This window comes from Tachyglossus aculeatus, chromosome 17 (assembly GCF_015852505.1).
Source record: "Tachyglossus aculeatus isolate mTacAcu1 chromosome 17, mTacAcu1.pri, whole genome shotgun sequence".
NCBI classification, from domain to species: domain Eukaryota; kingdom Metazoa; phylum Chordata; class Mammalia; order Monotremata; family Tachyglossidae; genus Tachyglossus; species Tachyglossus aculeatus.
Window position 1 is genome coordinate 57,396,359 of NC_052082.1, and position 22,377 is coordinate 57,418,735.

At 51.3% G+C, this 22,377-nt stretch overlaps 1 protein-coding gene across 1 annotated transcript in view; it reads left to right on the top strand.

The window, feature by feature from the left end:
* The first annotated feature begins 918 nt into the window (after positions 1-918).
* Positions 919-22,377, top strand: part of RASA4B (RAS p21 protein activator 4B) — a 52,965-nt gene continuing 31,506 nt past the window's right edge. The window contains exons 1-5 of the mRNA XM_038759219.1: positions 919-1,035; positions 13,755-13,811; positions 14,176-14,289; positions 16,544-16,605; positions 17,344-17,473. Coding sequence (XP_038615147.1) covers positions 971-1,035; positions 13,755-13,811; positions 14,176-14,289; positions 16,544-16,605; positions 17,344-17,473 — 428 coding nt within the window. The 5' untranslated portion in view covers positions 919-970. The remainder of the gene's footprint in view (positions 1,036-13,754; positions 13,812-14,175; positions 14,290-16,543; positions 16,606-17,343; positions 17,474-22,377) is intronic.

A 22,377-nucleotide genomic window follows, 5' to 3' on the forward strand; every position in this document is an offset into this window, starting at 1 on the left:
AATACGAATGAATGAATGAATGTCTGCTGTGTGGCCTTGGGCAAGTCACTTAACTTCTCTAGCCTCAGTTCCCTCATCTGTAAAGTGGGGATTAAGACTGGGAGCCCCACGTGGGACAACCCTGATTACCTTGTATCCCCCCAGCGCTTAGAACGGTGCTTTGCACATAGTAAGCGCTTAACAAATGTCACCATTATTATTATTATTGTTGCTTAGTCCAGTGCTCTGCACACAGAGGGACCGTATCTGTTGGTGAACTGGACTTTCCCAGCGCTTAGTCCAGTGCTCTGCACACAGTAAGCGCTCAATAAATACGAATGAATGAATGAATGTCTGCTGTGTGGCCTTGGGCAAGTCACTTAACTTCTCTAGCCTCAGTTCCCTCATCTGTAAAATGGGGATTAAGACTGGGAGCCCCACGTGGGACAACCCTGATTACCTTGTATCCCCCCAGCGCTTAGAATGGTGCTTTGCACATAGTAAGCGCTTAACAAATGTCACCATTATTATTATTATTGTTGCTTAGTCTAGTGCTCTGAACACAGAGGGACCGTCTCTGTTGGTGAACTGGACTTTCCCAGCGCTTAGTCCAGTGCTCTGCACACAGTAAGCGCTCAGTAAATAGGACTGGATGAAGGAATGGTCCCCTCCCTCCCTCCCGGGCGGTGGTCCAGCGGAGGGGCGGGGCTCCATTGACCAATGGGGAGGCTCCCCTGCTGGTAAGCCCCGCCCCCTCGGGCCCTTTCTGCCTGCTGATTGGCCGGGGGGCAAGGCCGGGGGCAAGGCTGGGGTACACCGTTATTCCCCTGTACCCATGGGGTGAGTGGGCACTGGCCGGGGAGAAGCTGGATCTCTCCTCCTCCTCCTCCATCTCCTCTTCCTCCTCTTCTCCTCCTCTTCCTCCTCCTCTTCTCCTCCTCCTCCTCCTCCTCCAGCTCTCCCCGCCACCGGGTCCCCCCCTGCCCCGGCCATGGCCCAGAGGAGTTCCCTCTTCATCCGGATCGTGGAAGGGAAGAACTTGCCCGCCAAGGACATGTGAGTGTCCCCCCCATCCCCCCACCGCCCCCTGCCTCAGTTTCCCCTCCGCCCCGGGGGGCCTGGCTTCGAGGGGCGGGGGGCTGGCAAGTCACTGCAACCGTTGGAGGAGGGGGTTGGGGAATAACAATAGTAATAATGATGATGATGGCATTTGTTAAGCGTTTACTAGGTGCGAGGCACTGTCTTAAGCGCTGGGAGGGGGGTGCGAGGTGGGGGGAAGACAGACAAAGGAGGGGGCGGGGAAGGGGGGAGAGAATAATAATAATAATAATGATAGCATTTATTAGACTGTGAGCCCACTGTTGGGCAGGGACTGTCTCTATATGTTGCCAACTTGTACTTCCCAAGCGCTTAGTACAGTGCTCTGCACACAGTAAGCGCTCAATAAATACGATTGATTGATTATTAAGCGCTTACTATGTGTAGAGCACTGTTCTAAGCACTGGGGAGGTTACAGGCCCCCCACGGGGGGCTCACAGTCTTCATCCCCATTTCCCAGATGAGGCCACTGAGACCCGGAGAATAATAATAGTAATAATAATGATAGCGTTTATTAAGCGCTTGCTATGTGCAGAGCACTGTTCTAAGCACTGGGGAGGTTATAAGGTGATCAGGTTGTCCCACGAGGGGCTCACAGTCGTCATCCCCATTTCCCAGATGAGGTCACTGAGACCCGGAGAGTAATAATAGTAATAATAATGATAGCATTTATTAAGCGCTTACTATGTGCAGAGCACTGTCCTAAGCACTGGGGAGGTTACAAGGTGATCAGGTTGTCCCACGAGGGGCTCACAGTCGTCATCCCCATTTCCCAGATGAGGTCACTGAGACCCAGAGAATAATAATAGTAATAATAATGATAGCATTTATTAAGCGCTTACTATGTGCAGAGCACTGTTCTAAGCACTGGGGAGGTTACAAGGGGATCAGGTTGTCCCACGGGGGGCTCGCAGTCCTCATCCCCATTTCCCAGATGAGGTCACTGAGACCCAGAGAATAATAATAATAATATAATAACATTTATTAAGCGCTTACTATGTCCAGAGCACTGTTCTAAGCACTGGGGAGGTTACAAGGTGATCAGGTTGTCCCACGGGGGGGCTCACAGTCTTAATCCCCATTCTACAGATGAGGTAACTGAGGCACAGAGAAGGGATGGAAGGGGTGGTCCAGGGGAGGGGGCTGGGAGGAGGATTAGGGGAGGGGGCTGAGGAGAAGACTAGGGGGTCGAGGGGAGGATTAGGGCAGGAGTCTGGGGAGAGGACTAAGGGAGGGGGTCGAGGAAAGGATTAGGGAAAGGGTCTGGGGAGAAGACGAGGGGAGGGGTCGAGGAAAGGATTAGGGGAGGGGGCTGGACAATCCCCCTTGCAAAACCCCCCTTGGACAATCCAGCCCCCTCCCCTAATCCAGCCCCCTGGACAATCGTCCCGGGAAGGGCTCTGGGGGTAGGGAGTGGGGAGGGGTCGCCTCACCCTTCCGAAGGGAAATCAATCAATCAATCAATCGTATTTATTAAGCGCTTACTGTGTGCAGAGCACTGTACTAAGCACATGGGAAGTACAAGCTGGCAACATATAGAGACAGTCCCTACCCAACAGTGGGCTCACAGTCTAGAAGGGGGAGACAGAGAACAAAACCGAACATACTAACAAAATAAAATAAATCAATAAATAGAATAATAAATATGTACAAACATATATCCATCTATACAGGTGCTGTGGGGAAGGGAAGGAGGTAAGATGGGGGGGATGGAGAGGGGGACGAGGGGGAGAGGAAGGAAGGGGCTCAGTGTGGGAAGGCCTCCTGGAGGAGGTGAGCTCTCAGTAGGGCCTTGAAGGGAGGAAGAGAGCTAGCTTGGCGGATGGGCAGAGGGAAGGCATTCCTCCTCCAGGAGGCCTTCCCAGACTGAGCCCCTTCCTTCCTCTCCCCCCTCGTCCCCCCTCTCCATCCCCCCCATCTTACCTCCTTCCCTTCCCCACAGCGCCTGTATATATGTATATATGTTTGTACATATTTATTACTCTATTTATTTTACTAGTACATATCTAGTCTATTTATTTTATTTTGTTAGTATGTTTGGTTTAGTTCTCTGTCTCCCCCTGTGAGCCCACTGTTGAGTAGAGACTGTCTCTATATGTTGCCAATTTGTACTTCCCAAGCGCTTAGTACAGTGCTCTGCACATAGTAAGCGCTCAATAAATACGATTGATGATGATGATGATGATGATGATGATGATGATTCCAGGCCCGGGGGGATCCTGCCCTCCTGCCTCCTCCCAGGCCCGGGGGGTTTCTGCCGGGGGGCTCCCCCGTTTTTGTTTTTTAATGGCGTTTATTAAGCGCTTACTATGTGCAAAGCACTGTTCTAAGCGCTGGGGAGGTTACAAGGTGATCAGGTTGTCCCGCGGGGAGCTCACAGTCTTAATCCCCATTTTACAGATGAGGTAACTGAGGCCCAGAGAAGTGAAGTGACTTGCCCAAAGTCACCCAGCTGACAGTTGGGGGAGTCGGGATTTGAACCCATGACCTCTGACTCCAAAGCCCGGGCTCTTTCCACTGAGCCCCGCTGCTTCTCCAGCGGGAGCCTGGTTAGCAGGTCCGTTAGGAGAGGGGAAGGGGGTCGGGGCTGTGTGGCAGGGGGGCGGCCTGCCTGCTGAGGGCTGGGGAGGGGGCTCTGTGCCCGGCCGGGGGCACGGGGGCCACTGGCCCATCCCGGCCACCAGCTGGCCAGGAGGTCGCCCCCATCGAGGGCATTGCCCTGGTTAAGGCGATAACCCGGTGGGTCCCCCCAGGGTGGGGGGTCCAAGGGGGTGGGGGGCAGCCGGGTGGCATGGCCCAGGCCGGGCCAGTGGTGAGGATGGCAGCCTGAGTCCCAGGATGGGCGCTGGACTCCGGCCGGGCAGCCAGAATAATAATAATAATAATGATAATAATAATAATAATGGCATTTATTAAGCACTTACTATGTGCAAAGCACTGTTCTAAGCGCTGGGGTGGATACAAGGTGATCAGGTTGTCCCACGTGGGGCTCACAGTCTTCATCCTCATTTTACAGATGAGGTAACTGAGGCACAGAGAAGTGAAGTGACTTCATCATCATCATCAATCGTATTTATTGAGCGCTTACTATGTGCAGAGCACTGTACTAAGCGCTTGGGAAGTACAAGTTGGCAACATATAGAGACAGTCCCTACCCAACAGTGGGCTTACAGTCTAAAAGGGGGATTTTATCCCGGGCCGCTTTCACCCTGGATTTCCAGCTGAATAGTCGGAGGCCTCAGCAGGCCGAGAGGAAGGACTCAGCGGTTGCCATGGCAACGAACCGATGGGGGTGGGCAGGGAAAGGATGGCTGAACTTGGCGGCGACCACGTAGCCCGATGGGCCGGAGAGGGGTGGGCGATGGGGACGGGAGATCCCCCCCATCTTACCTCCTTCCCTTCCCCACAGCACCTGTATAGATGTATATATGTTTGTACATATTTATTACTCTATTTATCTTACTTGTACATATCTATTCTATTTATTTTATATTGTGAGTATGTTTGGTTTTGTTCTGTCTCCCCCTTCTAGACTGTGAGCCCGCTGTTGGGTCGGGACTGTCTCTATGGGTTGCCGACTTGTACTTCCCAAGCGCTTAGTACAGTGCTCTGCACACAATAAGCACTCAATAAATACGATTGATTGATTGATTGATTGACTGGGGCTGGGGGAGGGGTGGGGACAGATTAGACTGTGAGCCCACTGTTGGGTAGGGACTGTCTCTATAGGTTGCCAACTTGTACTTCCCAAGCGCTTGGTCCAGTGCTCTGCACACAGTAAGCGCTCAATAAATACGATTGATTGATTGATTGATTGATTATGGAACCCCCCCCACTCCGCCTAGGGCGATGAGCCCGGATCTTCCTAGACTGTGAGCCCGTTGTTAGGTAGGTTCCGTCTCTATATGTTGCTGACTTGTACTTCCCAAGCGCTGAGTACAGTGCTCTGCACACAGCAAGCGCTCAATTCATACGATTGAATGAATAATAATAATGACATTTATTAAGCGCTTACTATGTGCAACGCACAGTTCTAAGCGCCGGGGAGGTTACAAGCTGATCAAGTTGTCCCACTGGGGGCTCACAGTCTTCATCCCCACTTTACAGACGAGGGAACTGAGGCACAGAGAAGTGAAGCGACTTGCCCAAAGTCACCCAGCTGACAAGTGGCGGAGCTGGGATTAGAACCCATGACCTCTGACTCCAAAGCCCGGGCTCTTTCCGCTGAGCCACGCTGCTTGGGAAGTACAAGTTGGCAGCACCGAGAGACGGTCCCTACCCGACAACGGGCTCCCAGTCTAGAAGAGGGAGGCAGACAACAAAACAAAATATGTGGACAGGTGTCCAGTCGTCAGAACAAATAGAATTAAAGCTAGATGCACATCATTAACAAAATAAATAGAATAGTAAATATTTACAAGTAAAATAGAGTAATAAATCTGTACAAACATTTATACAGGCGCTGTGGGGAGGGGAAGGAGGTAGGGCAGGGGGGATGGAGAGGAGGAGAGGAAAAAGGGGGCTCAGTGTGGGAAGGCCTCCTGGAGGAGGTGAGCTCTCAGTAGGGCTTTGAAGGGAGGAAGAGAACTAGCTTGGTGGATGGGCAGAGGGAGGGCATTCCGGGCCAGGGGGAGGATGTGGGCCGGGGGTCGACGGCGGGATGGGCGAGAACGAGGTACAGTGAGGAGGTTATCATCATCAATCGTATTTATTGAGCGCTTACTATGTGCAGAGCACTGTACTAAGCGCTTGGGAAGTACAAATTGGCAACATATAGAGACAGTCCCTACCCAACAGTGGGCTCACAGTCTAAAAGGGGGAGACAGAACAAAACCAAACATACTAACAAAATAAAATAGTGGCAGAGGAGCGGAGGGTGTGGAGCCTGGGACTAGAATGGGGTAGGGGGTTGCACCCAGAATAGGGACCCCAGCCTTGGGGGGCAGGGAGAGGCACTGCTCAGCTCCTAGTTTTTATCCAAGAAAATGTCTCCAATCTGCTCCCTCGTGTTTATGCAGGCCTTTGTCACTCACTGCCTCACCTCAGTAGCAACCATTGTTAGCCCCATTTTACAGATGAGGAAACTGGGGACCAGAGAGGTTAAGAGACTGGCCCAAGGTCCAGCAGCAGGGCGGCCCGAGTTGGGGCTGGAACTTGGGTTTCCTGATGCCCAGAATTGTACTTCTTCCCAGACTGATCCCCCACCTTCCTCTCCCCCCTCCATCCCCCCGTCTTACCTCCTTCCCCTCCCCACAGCACCTGGATATATGGATATATGTTTGTACGGATTTATTACTCTATTTATTTATTTATTTTATTTGTACATGTTTATTCTACTTATTTTATTTTGTTAATATTCATTCATTCATTCATTCAATCGTATTTATTGAGCGCTTACTGTGTGCAGAGCACTGTACTAAGCACTTGGGAAGTCCAAGTTGGTGACATATAGAGACGGTCCCTACCCAACAGCGGGCTCACAGTCTAGAAGGGGGAGACAGAGAACAAAACAAAACATATTAACAGAATAAAATAAATAGAATAAATATGTACAAGTAAAATAAATAGGGTATTAAATACGTACAAACATATATACAGGTGTATATGTTAATATTAATTAATTGATTAATATTAATGTATGTATATATTAATATGTTTTGTTCTCTGTCTCCCCCTTCTAGACTGTGAGCCCACTGTTGGGTAGCGACCGTCTCTATATGTTGCCAACTTGTACTTTCCAAGTGCTTAGTACAGTGCTCTGCACACATTAAGTGCTCAATAAATACGATTGAATGAATGAATAGACCACACTGACTTCCATATCCTCTCAGGTGAAAATGGCTTTCAGGTCTATCCCAAATCCCTCCTGCTGCAGGGGCAGCCCATCCAGCGGGGGTGGGTGGGGATGGGCAACTTGTTGCCAACACGCCTCTGTTGTTGCCAACTTGTACTTCCCAAGCGCTTAGTACGGTGCTCTGCACACAGTAAGTGCTCAATAAATACGATTGAATAAATGAATGAATGGGCAGGCCATGGGGTTTTGACATTCTGACTCTCATTCTAAACCCTTTCATTCACTCATTCATTCAATCGTATTTATTGAGCGCTTACTGTGTGCAGAGCACTGTACTAAGCGCTTTCCACCCCACCACTGTTGGAGCTGTAAGGAAAACCCAGATCGGTCCGCTGGCTTTTTCCCACCACCTCGCTCTCTGGAAGTTGCTTCCCAGAGGGGAGTTGGAGGGGGTTTGATGAGAGCCCCCAGGGAACCTGTTCTACCTCGTGCCCCCCAACCCACCCCAGCCCTCTTTGGGGGTTAGGGGGCAGGGGGCTTTGTCATATTGGGTAGGGACTGTCTCTATATGTTGCCAACTTGTACTTCCCAAGCGCTTAGTACAGTGCTCTGCTCACAGTAAGCGCTCAATAAATACGATTGATGATGATGATGATATTCAACTTCAGGGAAGCTTGTGGTTGTGTGTCTTGCCAGGTCTCTCGGGTGAAGCAACCAAAGCCAAAGCCCTAAATTTAGCCGCTGCCCCTGGGGTGGGCAGGAACACTGTGTCTTTTTCTGCAAACCCCTTTATAGAAAAAGGAAGCAGACAGTGGGCCCAGAGACATAAGATGAATGAATGCACTCATTCATTCATTCAATCGTATTTATTGAGCGCTTACTCTGCGCAGGCAATAAGCAGATACATTCCCCCATCTCAAAGAGCTCGCTGTTGACCCCATAGGAAGAGAGAGGAAACTGAGGTCCGGGGACACTTGGAGGCAGAGCATACTGTAATAATAATAATAATGGTATTTGTTAGGCGCTTACTATGTGCAAAGCACTGTTATAAGTGCTGGGGGTGGTTACAAGGTGATCAGGCTGTCCCACGGGGGGCTCACAGTTTTAATTCCCATTTACAGATGAGGTAACTGAGGCCCAGAGAAGTTAAGTGATTTGCCCAAAGTCACACAGCTGACAAGTGGCGGAGCCGGGATTTGAACCCACGACCCCTGACTCCAAAGCCCGGGCTCTTTCCGCTGAGCCACGCTGCTTGGGAAGTCCAAGTTGGCAACATCTAGAGACGGTTCCTACCCGAAAACGGGCTCCCAGTGTAGAAGGGGGAGACAGACAACAAAACAAAACATGTGGGTGGGTGTCCATGGATTTGAACCCATGACCTCTGACTCCAAAGCCCATGCTCTTTCCGCTGCTTCTCGCTGCTTCTGTAGACTGTAAGCTCGCTGTGGGCAGGGAGTGTGTCTGTTTATTGTCGTCTTGTACTCTCCCAAGTGCTTATTACAGTGCTCTGTACACAGAAAGCGCTCAATAAATACGACTGGGCGAATGAATGAATGGGGTGGGGCAGGGTCGTTGCGGGGTGTCACTCAGGGTGTGTCAAAATGATAGTTGGATGTATTTATAAAGCCCAGAAAAATATTTGGAAGTCTAATACATATTAGCAGGCATCACCCGTGGATCACTGGTGTTCTAGACTATGACCCATTCCGTGGCTCAGTGGAAAGAGCAAGGGCTTTGGAGTCAGAGGTCATGGGTTCAAATCCCGGCTCCGCCAACTGTCAGCTGTGTGACTTTGGGCAAGTCACTTCACTTCTCTGGGCCTCAGTTCCCTCATCTGGAAAATGGGGATTAAGACTGTGAGCCCCCCGGGGGTCAACCTGATCATCTTGTAACCTTCCCAGCGCTTAGAATAGTGCTTTGCACAGAGTAAGCGCTTAATAAATGCCATTATGATGATTCGAGACTGTGAGCCCGTTGTTGGGTAGGGACTGTCTCTATAGGTTGCCGATTTGTACTTCCCGAGCGCTTCGTACAGTGCTCTGCACACAGTAAGCGCTCAATAAATACGACTGAATGACTGGATGACTTCCGGCTCTGCCAACTGTCAGCTGTGTGACTTTGGGCAAGTCACTTCACTTCTCTGGGCCTCAGTTACCTTGTCTGTAAAATGGGGATTAAGACTGTAAGCCCCCCATGGGACAGCCCGATCACCTTGCAACCTCCCCAGCGCTTAGAACAGTGCTTTGCACATAGTAAGCGCTTAACAAATGTCATTATTATTATTATTATTATTATTATTATTTATTGCCCTTGCTTTGGCCGCCCATCCTTGCCCCCAACCCCCTGGCCAGTTGTTCCTTTCCTCCCCGAGCTGCAGCGCCATTTTGGAGCTGGTTGTGGCCCAGGCCAGGAGGAAGTGGGGGGCTTGTCAGAGGCTTGAGCCTTCCTGAGGGGGGAAATCGGGGTTTCCTCGGGGGTCCTGGATAAACTACACTCTCCCCCGGCCCCCAAAAAAGTGGTGTATCACCTGGGTTGGAGGAGCCGTTCCTCGGGCCGTGGCAGGTCCCCCATGCCCCCCATCCCGGCGTGGCTCAATGGAAAGAGCCCAGGCTTGGCAGTCAGAGGTCATGGCTAGACTGTGAGCCCACTGTTGGGTAGGGACCGTCTCTATATGTTGCCAACTTGTACTTCCCAAGCGCTTAGTACAGTGCTCTGCACACAGTAAGCGCTCAATAAATACGATTGATTGGTTGATTGATGGGTTCAAATCCCGGCCCCACCAATTGTCAGCTGTGTGACTTTGGCCAAGTCACTTCGCTTCTCTGTGCCTCAGCTCCCTCAGCTGTAAAATGGGGATGAAGATTGTGAGCCCCCCGTGGGACAACCTGATCACCTTGTAATAATAATAATAATAATAATAATAATAATAATGGCATTTATTAAGCACTTACTATGTGCAAAGCACTGTTCTAAGCACTGGGGAGGTTTCAAGGTGATCGGGTTGTCCCACGGGGGGCTCACAGTCTTAATCCCCATTTTACAGATGAGAACTGAGGCCCAGAGAAGTGAAATGACTTTTAGACTGTGAGCCCGCTGTTGGATAGGGACTGTCTCTATATGTTGCCAACTTGTACTTCCCAAGCGCTTAGTACAGTGCTCTGCACACAGTAAGCGCTCAATAAATACGATTGATGATGATGATGATGACTTGCCCAAAGTCACCCGGCTGACAGCTGGCGGAGCCGGGATTTGAACCCATGACCTCTGGCTCCAAAGCCCGTTACCCTTCCCACTGAGCCACGCTGCTCCTCGTATCCTCCCCAGCGCTTAGAACAGTGCTTTGCACATAGTAAGCGCTTAACAAATGCCACCATCATCATCATCCCCTGCCACGCACTTCCTGTTTGGGTTGGTTACTTCACTTCTGACTTATTTTTCCACCCGGGCACGCAAGGTCCTGAGGGCCCCATTCCGGCCCCTTCACAGGAACCACCCCGAGCTCCTGGGCCCCCCAGGAGAGTCTGGAATCTCCCCTTTGGGAAGGGAAGGGGATTCTGGGGGTGGGATGGGAGGAGGTTCCCCAAGAGGGAGCATCCCATCCCACCCTGAGGGACTTCATGGGGCCGAGCCGCCCCTCCCCGCCTCCGGCCTTGGCAGGGGGGTGGGCGCTGGAATGACAGGATGGCGGGGGAGTGGACGCGGTCAGCAGGGTCAAAGGGGCTGGCTTCGTCTCCGGACAGACCTCCACCCTTCCTGAAACCAGGGGGACCGCCTTCTTGCTCCTCCAACATCTCCTGCAGTGCTCAGAGCCCACCTCCCTGCTCATACTCATCCCCCTGGCCCGGAATGCCCCCAATCCCTCCTCCCATCCGCCAAGCTCGCTCTCTTCCTCCCTTCAAAGCCCTACTGAGAGCTCACCTCTTCCAGGAGGCCTTCCCACACTCAGCCCCCTCTTTCCTCTGGACCGTCTCTATATGTTGCCAACTTGTACTTCCCAAGCGCTTAGTACAGTGCTCTGCACACAGTAAGCGCTCAATAAATACAATTGATGATGATGATGATGATCCCCCCCGCCTTACCTTCTTCCCCTCCCCACACCACCTGTATATATGTATATATGTATATATATGTATATATGTTGCCAACTTGTACTTCCCAAGCGCTTAGTACAGTGCTCTGCACACAGTAAGCGCTCAATAAATACAATTGATGATGATGATGATGGTCCCCCCCCCGCCTTACCTCCTTCCCCTCCCCACACCACCTGTATATATGTATATATGTTGCCAACTTGTACTTCCCAAGCGCTTAGTACAGTGCTCTGCACACAGTAAGCGCTCAATAAGTACGATTGATGATATGTTTGTACGGATTTATTACTCTATTTTATTTGTACATATTTAGTCTATTTATTTTATTTTGTCAATCTGTTTTGTCTTGTTGTCTGGCTTCCCCTTCTAGACTGTGAGCCTGCTGTTGGGTCGGGACCGTCTCTATGTGTTGCCACCTTGTACTTCCCAAGCGCTTAGTCCAGTGCTCTGCACACCGTAAGCGCTCAATAAATACAATTGAATGAATGAATGCTTTCTCCTCCCTCCCACTCTCCACCCCTCCCAAATAACCTCCTAAATAATCTAGAAGCAGCTTGGCCTAGTGGGTAAAGCACGAATCCGGAAGTCATGCGGAGTCATGGGAGTCTTGAGGAGTCATGGGAGTCATTAGGAGTCATGCGGTCATGGGTTCTAATCCCAACTGAGAGCTCACCTCCTCCAAGAGGCCTTCCCAGACTGAGCCCCGTTTTTCCTCTCCTCCTCCCCATCCCCCCCACCCTACCTCCTTCCCCTCCCCACAGCACCCGTATACATGTTTGTACAGATTTATTACTCTATTTATTTTACTTGTACATATCTACTATTCTATTTATTCTGTTAATGATGCGCATCGAGCTTTATTTCTATTTGTTCTGACGTCGACACCTGTCCACTTGTTTCGTTTTGTTGTCTGTCTCCCCCTTCTAGACTGTGAGCCCATTGTTGGGTAGGGACCGTCTCTATATGTTGCTAACGTGTACTTCCCAAACGCTTAGTACAGTGCTCTGCACACAGTAAGCGCTTAATAAATACGATTGAATGAATGAATGACTCTGCCACATGTCTGCTGTGTGACCTTGGCAAGTCACTTCACTTCTCTGTGCCTCAGTTACCTCATCTGTAAAATGGGGATTAAGACTGTGAGCCTCACTTGGGACAACCTGATTACCTTGTATCTACCCCAGTGTTTAGAACAGTAAGCGCTTAATACCATCATTTTTATTTATTATTCATTCAGTCAGTCAGTCGTATTTATTGAGCGCTTACTGTGTGCAGAGCACTGTACTAAGTGCTTGGGAAGTACAATTTGGTGACATATAGAGACGGTCCCTACCCAACAATGGGCTCACAGTCTCACAAGCACTTAATACAGTGTTCTGCATACTGGACGTGCTCAATAAATATGAATTTTTTAAATAGTATTTGTTAAGTGTTTATTACGTGCCAGGCACTGTACTAAGTGCTGCAGTAGATATAAGCTAATCAGGTTGGACCCAGTTCCTGTCCCACTTGGGCTCACAGTCTTAATCCCCATTTTACAGATGAGGTAACTGAGGCCCAGAGAAGTGAAGTGACTTGCCCAAGGTCACTGAGCAGACAAGTGGTGGAGATGGGATTAGAACCCTGGTCCTCCGACTCCACGGCCCGGGCTCTTTCCACTAGGTCAAGCTGCTCCTCTGTGATTGATTTGTGCTTCCCAAGTGCTTAGTACAGCGCTCTGCACACAGTAAGCGCTCAATAAATCCGATTAAATGAATGAATGAATGATTAATTGGGGCAGGGGGTGGCCCAGGGAAGTTTGCCACCTCCAGCCCCAGCTTCAAGAGACTCCCTCCCCATCTATCGAATGAACCTGATCACCTTGTAACCTCCCCAGCGCTTAGAACAGTGCTTGGCACATAGGAAGCACTCAATAAATACGACTGGATGAATGAATGAATGAACCTGATCACCTTGTAACCTCCCCAGCGCTTAGAACAGTGCTTGGCACATAGTAAGTGCTCAATAAATACGACTGGATGAATGAATGAACCTGATCACCATGTAACCTCCCCAGCGCTTAGAACAGTGCTTGGCACATAGTAAGCGCTCAATAAATATGACTGGATGAATGAATGAATGAACCTGATCACCTTGTAACCTCCCCAGCGCTTAGAACAGTGCTTGGCACATAGTAAGCGCTCAATAAATACGACTGGATGGATGAATGAATGAACCTGATCACCTTGTAACCTCCCCAGTGCTTAGAACAGTGCTTGGCACATAGTAAGCGCTGAATAAATGCCATCATCAATCAATCAATCAATCGTATTTATTGAGCGCTTACTATGTGCAGAGCACTGTACTAAGCGCTTGGGAAGTACAAATTGGCAACATATAGAGACAGTCCCTACCCAACAGTGGGCTCACAGTCTGAAAGGGGGAGACAGAGAACAAAACCAAACATACTAACAAAATAAAATAAATAGAATAGATATGTACAAGTAAAATAAATAAATAAATAAATAAATAGAGTAATAAATATGTACAAACATATATCCATATATCCAGGTGCTGTGGGGAAAGGAAGGAGGTAAGATGGGGGGAATGGAGAGGGGGACGAGGGGGAGAGGAAGGAAGGGGCTCAGTCTGGGAAGGCCTCCTCCATCATCATCATCACCCCCTTCCACACCCCTTCATCTCACAAAATCCTTGTTGGATCCGGGATTGGTTGGAGGGCTGTCCTACACAGAGGCAGGGGGATGGACTAGATGACCTCTCGGCCTGACCGGGCATCCGGTCTTGTCTTTCAGCACCGGGAGCAGCGATCCCTACTGCATCGTGAAGATCGACAATGAGCCCATCATCAGGTGACCCGTCCCCCCGGCCGGCCCAAACATGGGGTGGGGGGACCCCAGCTTCCCCCTCTGGCTCCCTCCCTCCCCCAGGCCCCCTTCGAACCCAAGGCCAGGCCGACCTGGCATCAGATGTAGGTGATCCCCTCTGTTCCTCCCATGCTGTGTGAACAGAACTGGAACTGAGGCCCAGAGAGGGCGAGACACCTGTCCTGGGCCACACAGCGCTTCCAGAGTGGGATCAGGACCGAAACTCATGACCGGAGCCTCTCCAAGCCCAGTCTGAGCCCCCGTCCCCACCCTGCACCCCCACGGCTGGGGCGTGGGCACCCGGTTCTTGGTTTTTCACTCTGACCAGGACCCCCTCTCACCCGCCCAGGACGGCTACGGTCTGGAAGACTCTGTCCCCATTCTGGGGCGAAGAGTACAAAGTCCACCTCCCGCCCACCTTCCACTCGGTGTCCTTCTATGTCATGGATGAAGATGCCCTCAGGTAGGCCGGACCCCTCCCAGGTAGACGGGGCTCCACTCCAGCCCCTCCCTCGGATGGGAAGTTTTTCCACTGTGCTGACCTAGATCCCTCCCGCTGCTTGTCACCTTCCCCCTCCAGTCAGGTGACCGGGCTGGGGGGCAGAGGATATGTGTATGAAACCTGACCCTTCAGGCCTGTCCTGACCCCCCTCTTTCCCTGGCATACTGGGGGGGGGGGGCTCAGGATAAATAGACTAGCTTTGGGGTCCCAGGAGTCATCCCCGGTTATGGAGAAGAGCCATCAGCCCTCTCCTCCCCCCTTTCCCTGTCCCCCTGGCAGAGCTGAATCATTTGAGAAGGTCAGGATCCGGGTAGGGCCGGATTGAGCGGGTGGGGAAACCCAGTCTTCTTGGACTCCCCGTGGGATTGGGGGATGGGGTTGGATATTACTTTATTTGTACATATTTATTTTATTTATTTTATTTTATTTTGTTAATATGTTTGGTTTTGTTCTGTGTCTCCCCCTTCTAGACTGTGAGCCCACTGTTGGGTAGGGACCATCTCTATTTGTTGCCAATTTGTACTTCCCAAGCGCTTAGTACAGTGCTCTCCACACAGTAAGCGCTCAATAAATGCGATTGAATGAATGAATGAATGATAGCCACGTTGTATCTGGGCCTTAATGATAATAGTAATGATGGCATTTATTAAGCACTTCCTATGTGCAAAGCACTGTTCCGAGCGCTGGGGAGGTTACAAGGTGATCAGGTTGTCCCCCGGGGGGCTCACAGTCTTCATCCCCATTTTACAGATGAGGGAACTGAGGCCCAGAGAAGTGAAGTGACTTTCCCAAAGTCACACAGCTGACAGTTGGTAGAGCAGGGATTTGAACCCCTGACCTCTGAGCCAAAACCCGTGCTCTTTCCATTGAGCCACGCTGCTTCTCCAGGCTTAGGTCACGTGGTATCCCCTCCAAAAAACCAAACAAGAAACAGAATTATGTGTCCTGGTGCTCCCCGGCCCCTCAGCGGTCCCGGCCCTGGTCTAGACACCCCAACATTGTGCTTGGGGCCAGACAGTGAGGCTGGGGGCTGGGGGGGAGGGCAGTCTGGAGGGGGTAGCCTGGCTGAGAGGACAGGGATTGAGCTCTGAGAGAAGAGGAAGAAGCTTGGAAGCCGAAAGGGGTTTGGGAGAGGAGGGAAGAGGAAGGAGGGAAGAGGGAGGAGGAAGAAGAGAGGTGGGAAGAGGAAGGAGGGAGGGAGAAGAGGGGAGAAGGGGGGAAGAGAGGAAGGAGGAGGGAGGAGGGGAAGAGAGGAGGGAGAAGAGAGGAGAGAGGAGGAAGAAAGGTGGGAGAAGGGAGGAGGAAGAGGGAGGAGGGAGGAGGAAGGAGGGAAAAGAGAAGAGGAAGGAGGAGGGAGAAAAGATGGATTAAGGGAGAGAGGCGGGGGAAGAGAGGTGGGAAGAGGAAGGAGGGAGGAGGAGGGAGGAGGGAAAGAGGAGGGGGAAGAGAGGAGAGAGGAGGAAGAAAGGAGGGAAAAGGGAGGAGGAAGAGGGAGGAGGGAGAAGAGAGGAGGGAGAAGAGGGAGGAGGAAGAGAGGAGGGATGAGGGAGGAGGAAAGAGGAAGGGGAGGAGGAAGGAGGGAAAAGAAAGGAGGAAGGAAGGAGGAGGGAGAAAAGACAGGTTAGGGGGAGAGGAGGGGGAAGAGAGGAGGGAGGAGGAAGAAGAGAGGTGGGAAGAGGAAGGAGGGAGAAGAGAAGGGAAGAGGAAGGAGGGAGGAGAAAGGGGGAAGAGAGGAAGGAGGAGGGAGGAGGGGAAGAGAGGAGGGAGAAGAGTGGAGAGAGGAGGAAGAAAAGAGGGAGAAGGGAGGAGGAAGGAGGGAGGAGGGAGAAGGGGGAGAAGGGAGGAGGAAGAAGAGAGGTGAGAAGAGGAAGGAGGGAGAAGAGAAGGGAAGAGGAAGGAGGGAGGAGGGAGGAGGGAGGAGGAAGGAAGGGGAAGAGAGGAAGGAGGAGGGAGGAAGGGAAGAGAGGAGGAAGAAAAGAGGGAGAAGAGAGGAGGAAGGAGGGAGAAGGGGGAGAAGGAAGGAGGAAGAAGAGAGGAGGGATGAGGGAGGAGGAAAGACGGAGAGGAGAGGAGGAGAAGGAGGAAGGAGGGAAAAGGGAGGAGGAAGGAGGGAGAAGGGAGAAAAGACAGGTTGAGGGAGAGAGGAGGGGGAAGAGAGAAGGAAGGAGGAAGGAGGGCGGGAAGCCTCCCCTCCCGTCGCCGTGTCTCCCTGCAGCCGGGACGACGTCATCGGGAAGGTTTGCCTCACGCGGGACGTCCTGGCCAAGCACCCCAAGGGTGAGTGTCCCCGCACCCAAAGGGCCCGCCCCCCACCCCAGGGCCTGCACAGCCCAGGGGCCAGTCGACCTCCCCCAACCCGGCCCGGTCACCTGGGCTCGATGTCCCCCCAACTCCCCCCTCATTCACTCAGTCGATCCTATTTACTGAGCGCCTACCGTGTGCAGAGCACTGTACTAAGCGCTTGGGAGAGGACCCTGCCCATAACAAGCTTACCGTTTAGAGGGGGAGACAGACATTAATAGATAATAACTATATGACAGATATGGACAGATGTGCCGTGGGGTTAGAATGGGGTGGTGAATAAAGGGAGCAAGTCAGGGCAAAGAGGAAATGAAGGCTTAGTCAGGGAAGGCCTCTTGGAGGAGATAATAATAATGATGGCATTTATTAAGCGCTTACTATGTGCCAAGCACTGTTCTAAGCGCTGGGGAGGTTACAAGGTGATCAGGCTGTCCCACAGGGGACTCGCAGTCTTAATCCCCATTTAACAGATGAGGTCACCGAGGCCCAGAGAAGTGAAGTGACTCGCCCAAAGTCACCCAGCTGACAGTTGGCGGAGCGGGGATTTGAACCCATGACCTCTGACTCCAAAGCCCGGGCTCTTTCCACTGAGCCACGCTGAGGAGATGGGCCTTCTCACTCAGGCTTCGGTTTTGCGGGAGGAGGAGTAAGGAGAAGGGGAGAGGGGTTGGAGAGGGCGAACAGTGACCCCAGGCCCCCTCTGACCCGTCCCAGGCTTCAGTGGCTGGCTGCCCCTCGCGGAGATCCACCCGGAGGAGGAGGTGCAGGGCGAGATCCACCTGCGGCTGGACCTGGCCCCCAGTGAGGGCCCCCCCAAACTGCGCTGCACTGTGTTCGAGGCCAGGTGACCTCCGACCCCGCGCCCTCACCCTCCAGCCCCTGCCAGCCGCCTCCTTGACCGGAGGCCCGGCCAGCCGAACCCCTGGCTCTGCGGAATGGACAGTCTGGTTTAAATCAATCAATCAATCAGTCATATTTATTGAGCGCTGACTGTGTGCGGAGCACTGTACTAAGCGCTTGGGAAGTCCAAGTTGGCAACGTATAGAGACGGTCCCTACCCGACAGTGGGCTCACAGTCTAGAAGGGGGAGACAGTTTAAAGGCATCTCAGCCCAGCCCTGGCACGTCCAGGCACTAACTGCCTGGATATACACTAACCTGTATATATGTTTGTACATATTTATTACTCTATTTATTTATTTTATTTGTACACATCTATTCTATTTATTTTATTTTGTTAGTATGTTTGGTTTTGTTCTCTGTCTCCCCCTTTTAGACTGTGAGCCCACTGTTGGGTAGGGACTGTCTCTATAGGTTGCCAATTTGTACTTCCCAAGCGCTTAGTACAGTGCTCTGCACATAGTAAGCGCTCAATAAATACGATTGATGATGATGATAACTGCCCCCTGCCCAGGACAGTGTGATAGCCCAGATCTCCCCCACCACCCCCTCGACGTCACCCAGTACTGGGACACCCACCACAGAGGAAGTGGGAAAATGGATCTTGCCCTCCCTAGGTGGCTCTGCTTGGTAATGAACTCTATTTTATTTGTACATATTTATTCTATTTATTTTATTTTGTTACTATGTTTGGTTTTGTTCTCTGTCTCCCCCTTCTAGACTGTGAGCCCGCTGTTGGGTAGGGACCGTCTCTAGATGTTGCCAACTTGGACTCCCAAGCGCTTAGTACAGTGCTCTGCACACAGTAAGCGCTCAATAAATATGATTGAATGAATGAATGAATTTGTTAAACGCTTACTATGTGCCCGGCACTGTACTAAGGGCTGGGGTGGATACAGACAAATCGGGACGGACACGGTCCCCGTCCCAACTGGGGCTCACAGCCTGAATCCCCATTTTACAGAGGAGCTCACTGAGGCACAGAGACTTTAAGTGACTTGCCTAAAGTCACAGAGTGGACAAAGAGTGGAGTCGGGATTAGAACCCATGACCTTCTGGCTCCCAGGCCCGTGGTCTATACACTCCGTGATGCTGCTTCTCATTCATTCATTCATTCATTCATTCATTCAATCGTATTTATTGAGCGCTTACTGTGTGCAGAGCACTGTACTAAGCGCTTGGAAAGTACAAGTCGGCAATATATAGAGACGGTCCCTACCCAGCAATGGGCTCACAGTCTAGAAGGGGGAAACAGAACAATACAAAATATGTAGACAGGTGAAATCAAAATCATCAGAACAAATAGAATTATAACTATAATGCACAGCATTAGAGAAGCAGCATGGCTCAATGGAAAGAGCACGGGCTTGAGAGTCAGAGGTCGTGGGTTCAAATCCCGGCTCTGCCAATTGTCAGCTGTGTGACTTTGGGCAAGTCACTTGACTTCTCTGCGCCTCAGTTACCTCATCTGTAAAATGGGGATTAAGACTGTGAGCCCACGTGATACAAGGTGATCAGGTTGTCCCACGGGGGGCTCACAGTCAATCCCCATTTTACAGATGAAGGAACTGAGGCCCAGAGAATAATAATAATAATAATGATGGTATTTGTTAAGCGCTTACTACATGCAAAGCACTATTCTAAGCACTGGTGGGGATACAAGGTGATCAGGTTGTCCCATGTGGGGGCTCACAGTCAATCCCCATTTTACAGATGAGGTCACTGAGGCCCAGAGAATAATAATGATGATGGTATTTGTTAAGCGCTTACTATATGCAAAGCACTATTCTAAGTGCTGGCGGGGATACAAAGTGATCAGGTTGTCCCACGGTGGGGGCTCACAGTCAATCCCCATTTTACAGATGAGGTGACTGAGGCCCAGAGAAGTGAAGTGACTTGCCCAAAGTCACCCAGCTGACAATTGGCGGAGCTGGGATTTGAACCCATGACCACTGACTCCAAAGCCCGGGCTCTTTCCACTGAGCCACGCTGCTTCTCTAAGTAGGTGTGACTGGGGAGTTGCTGCCTTTCACACCTGGGGAAATCAGTCCAGAGAGGGCAAGGGGCCTGCCCGAGGTCACACAGCACGGGCAGCGGCACAGAGATCAGACCACCCTGCCTTGCCCCACCAGCTGGAGGGGGAGAAGGCAGAAGCCCCCACTCCCACCCCACCCCCAGGAGAACAGGAGAGGAGGGAGACAGGGGGGTGGCATCCAGCTCTGGCGTGACTCCTCTTTCCAGGATGTCATTCATTCAATCGTATTTATTGAGCGCTTACTGTGTGCAGAGCACTGTATTAAGCACTTGGGAAGTACAAATTGGCAACATCTAGAGACGGTCCCTACCCAACAGCGGGCTCACAGGCTAGAAAAATGGCCTTCTGGGGCCGGTGGAGGAGGCTTTCGTGGGCACGTGTCAGGGGAGGTTGGCATGGGACGGGCTCCCCTCAGCCCAGCCTCCTTTCGGGGGGAGCATGGCCGGGTCTCCGCGGCTATTTTTGCTTCCCTGACCCTGCGTTATCCTGCCTCTTCCTCTCCCCTGGGAGTGAGTCATGGAGAATTCCGCAGCTGGACATCTTCTGCTCAGCCTGGCTGCCCACCACGCCCCCCTGAAGGAGGCCAGTGAGGGACCCGGTGCCCCCCTATCCGCCGACTCTTACCCCAAACCCACGACAGAACTCGAGTGGCGGGATCGGGGGTCAGGGGTCACCCCCAGGGACGTGCCCTCCGCCCCCTGAACAAGCTGCTGGGTTCCTGACGGCTGTGCTGGGTAACCTAGACAGAGCCTTTGCCAGCCTGGTGCCTCAGTTTCCCCACCTGGGAAACGTAACGAATCTCTGATCTCCGGGTGGGCCGGGCTGGATCTTGTGGGAGAAAGTGCCAGCGCTTTGAACAGTGCTTTGCATGTAGTAAGCGCTTAATAAATGCCATTATTATAAGGAAAGGAGGCAGAGGAGGAGGCTGGGGAAGCCTAGTGGAAAGAGCCCGGGTTTGAGTGTCAGGAGGCTTGGGTTCTAATCCTTGCCTGCTGTGTGACTTTGGGCAACTCAATTAACTGCTCTGGACCTGTTTTTTTCATTCATTCATTCATTCAATCGCGTTTATGTTGCCAACTTGGACTTCCCAAGCGCTTAGTACAGTGCTCTGCACACAGTAAGTGCTCAATAAATACGATTGAATGAATGACTGAATGAATGAATTGAGCGCTTACTGTGTGCAGAGCACTGTACTAAGCGCTTGGGAAGTACAAGTTGGCAACATACAGAGACGGTCCCTACCCATTCGTAAAATAGGGATTAAATCCTACTAGCACCTACTTAGCCTGTCCCATGTGGGTCAGGGACTGAGTTCAACCTGATTATCTTATATCTACCTACCTTATATCTAAGAGAATCAATCAATCAATTGTATTTATTGAGTGCTTACTGTGTGCAGAGCACTGTACTAAGCGCTTGGGAAGTACAAGTTGGCAACTATATAGAGACGGTCCCTACCCAACAGTGGGCTCACAGTCTAGAAAAGCAGCGTGGCACGGTGGAAAGAGCTTGGGCTTTGGAGTCGGAGGTCATGGGTTCAAATCCCAGCTACGCCAACTGTCAGCTGTGTGACTTTGGGCAAGTCACTTCACTTCTCTGGGCCTCAGTTACCGCATCTGTAAAATGGGGATTAAGACTGTGAGCCCCGCCATGGGACAACCTGATCATCTTGTTACCTCCCCAGCGCTTAGTACAGTGCTTTGCACATAGTAAGCGCTTAATAAATGCCATCATTATGATTATGATTATTACCTCAGTGTTTTAGTATAGTGCCTGGCACATAGTAAGCGCTTAACAACTACAATAAAAAAAAAAGACCCCACCAAGCCCGGCCAAACGAATCTGGAGTAGCTGAATCCGATCCAAACAGGGTGGGGGGTGGGGACTGTCTCTATATGTTGCCAACTTGTACTTCCCAAGCGCTTAGTGCAGTGCTCTGCACACAGTAAGCGCTCAATAAATTCGATTGATTGATTGATTGACTGGGGAGGGACTTGACATCTTTTGGGGGACGGGGGGAATGAGTCCTCGGAACCGTGTCTCGGTCCCAGCGGCCTGAACTTGGGGGATTGTGGAATGTTTTGTGGCTTCTGGAATGTTTTAGGCCTCTGGAGAGATGGAAACACTTGGTAAAACAGTTCCCTTGCTGTTGGGAATTGGGGGAATCTGACATGTTCAATGCCTTGCCCGGAGGGGAAGGCCGATCGTGGGATCCCAGCGAACTTGGATCTACGCCGAGGTCCGGAGCAGGGTGGCTCCCTTCCCCTATCTAATCATAATAATGATAGCATTTATAATAATAATAATGGCATTTATTAAGCGCTTACTATGTGCAAAGCACCGTTCTAAGCGCTGAAAAGAACATGTCTTACAGGATACACGGAATCCATGCACTGCAGTAAGCAGCATATGGGGCGTCTTACTATGTGCAAAGCGCTGTCCTAAGCGCCGAGCACTGTTGTCAGCTGTGTGACTTTGGGCAAGTCACTTCACTTCTCTGGGCCTCAGTTCCCTCATCTGTAAAATGGGGGTGAAGACCGTGAGCCCCTCGTGGGACAACCTGATTACCTTGTATCTACCCCAGCGCTTAGAACGGTGCTCTGCACGTAGTAAGCGCTTAACAAATACCAACATTATCATTATTATTATCTAATCTGGAACCGTGTCAGTCCCCTGCCCCCTCCCTCAGTCTCCTAACCCTCCGGCTCCTCACCCAATCAATCAATCATACTTATTGAGCGCTTACTGGGTGCAGAGCACTGTACTAAGCGCTTGGGAAGTCCAAGTTGGCAACATATAGAGACGGTTCCTACC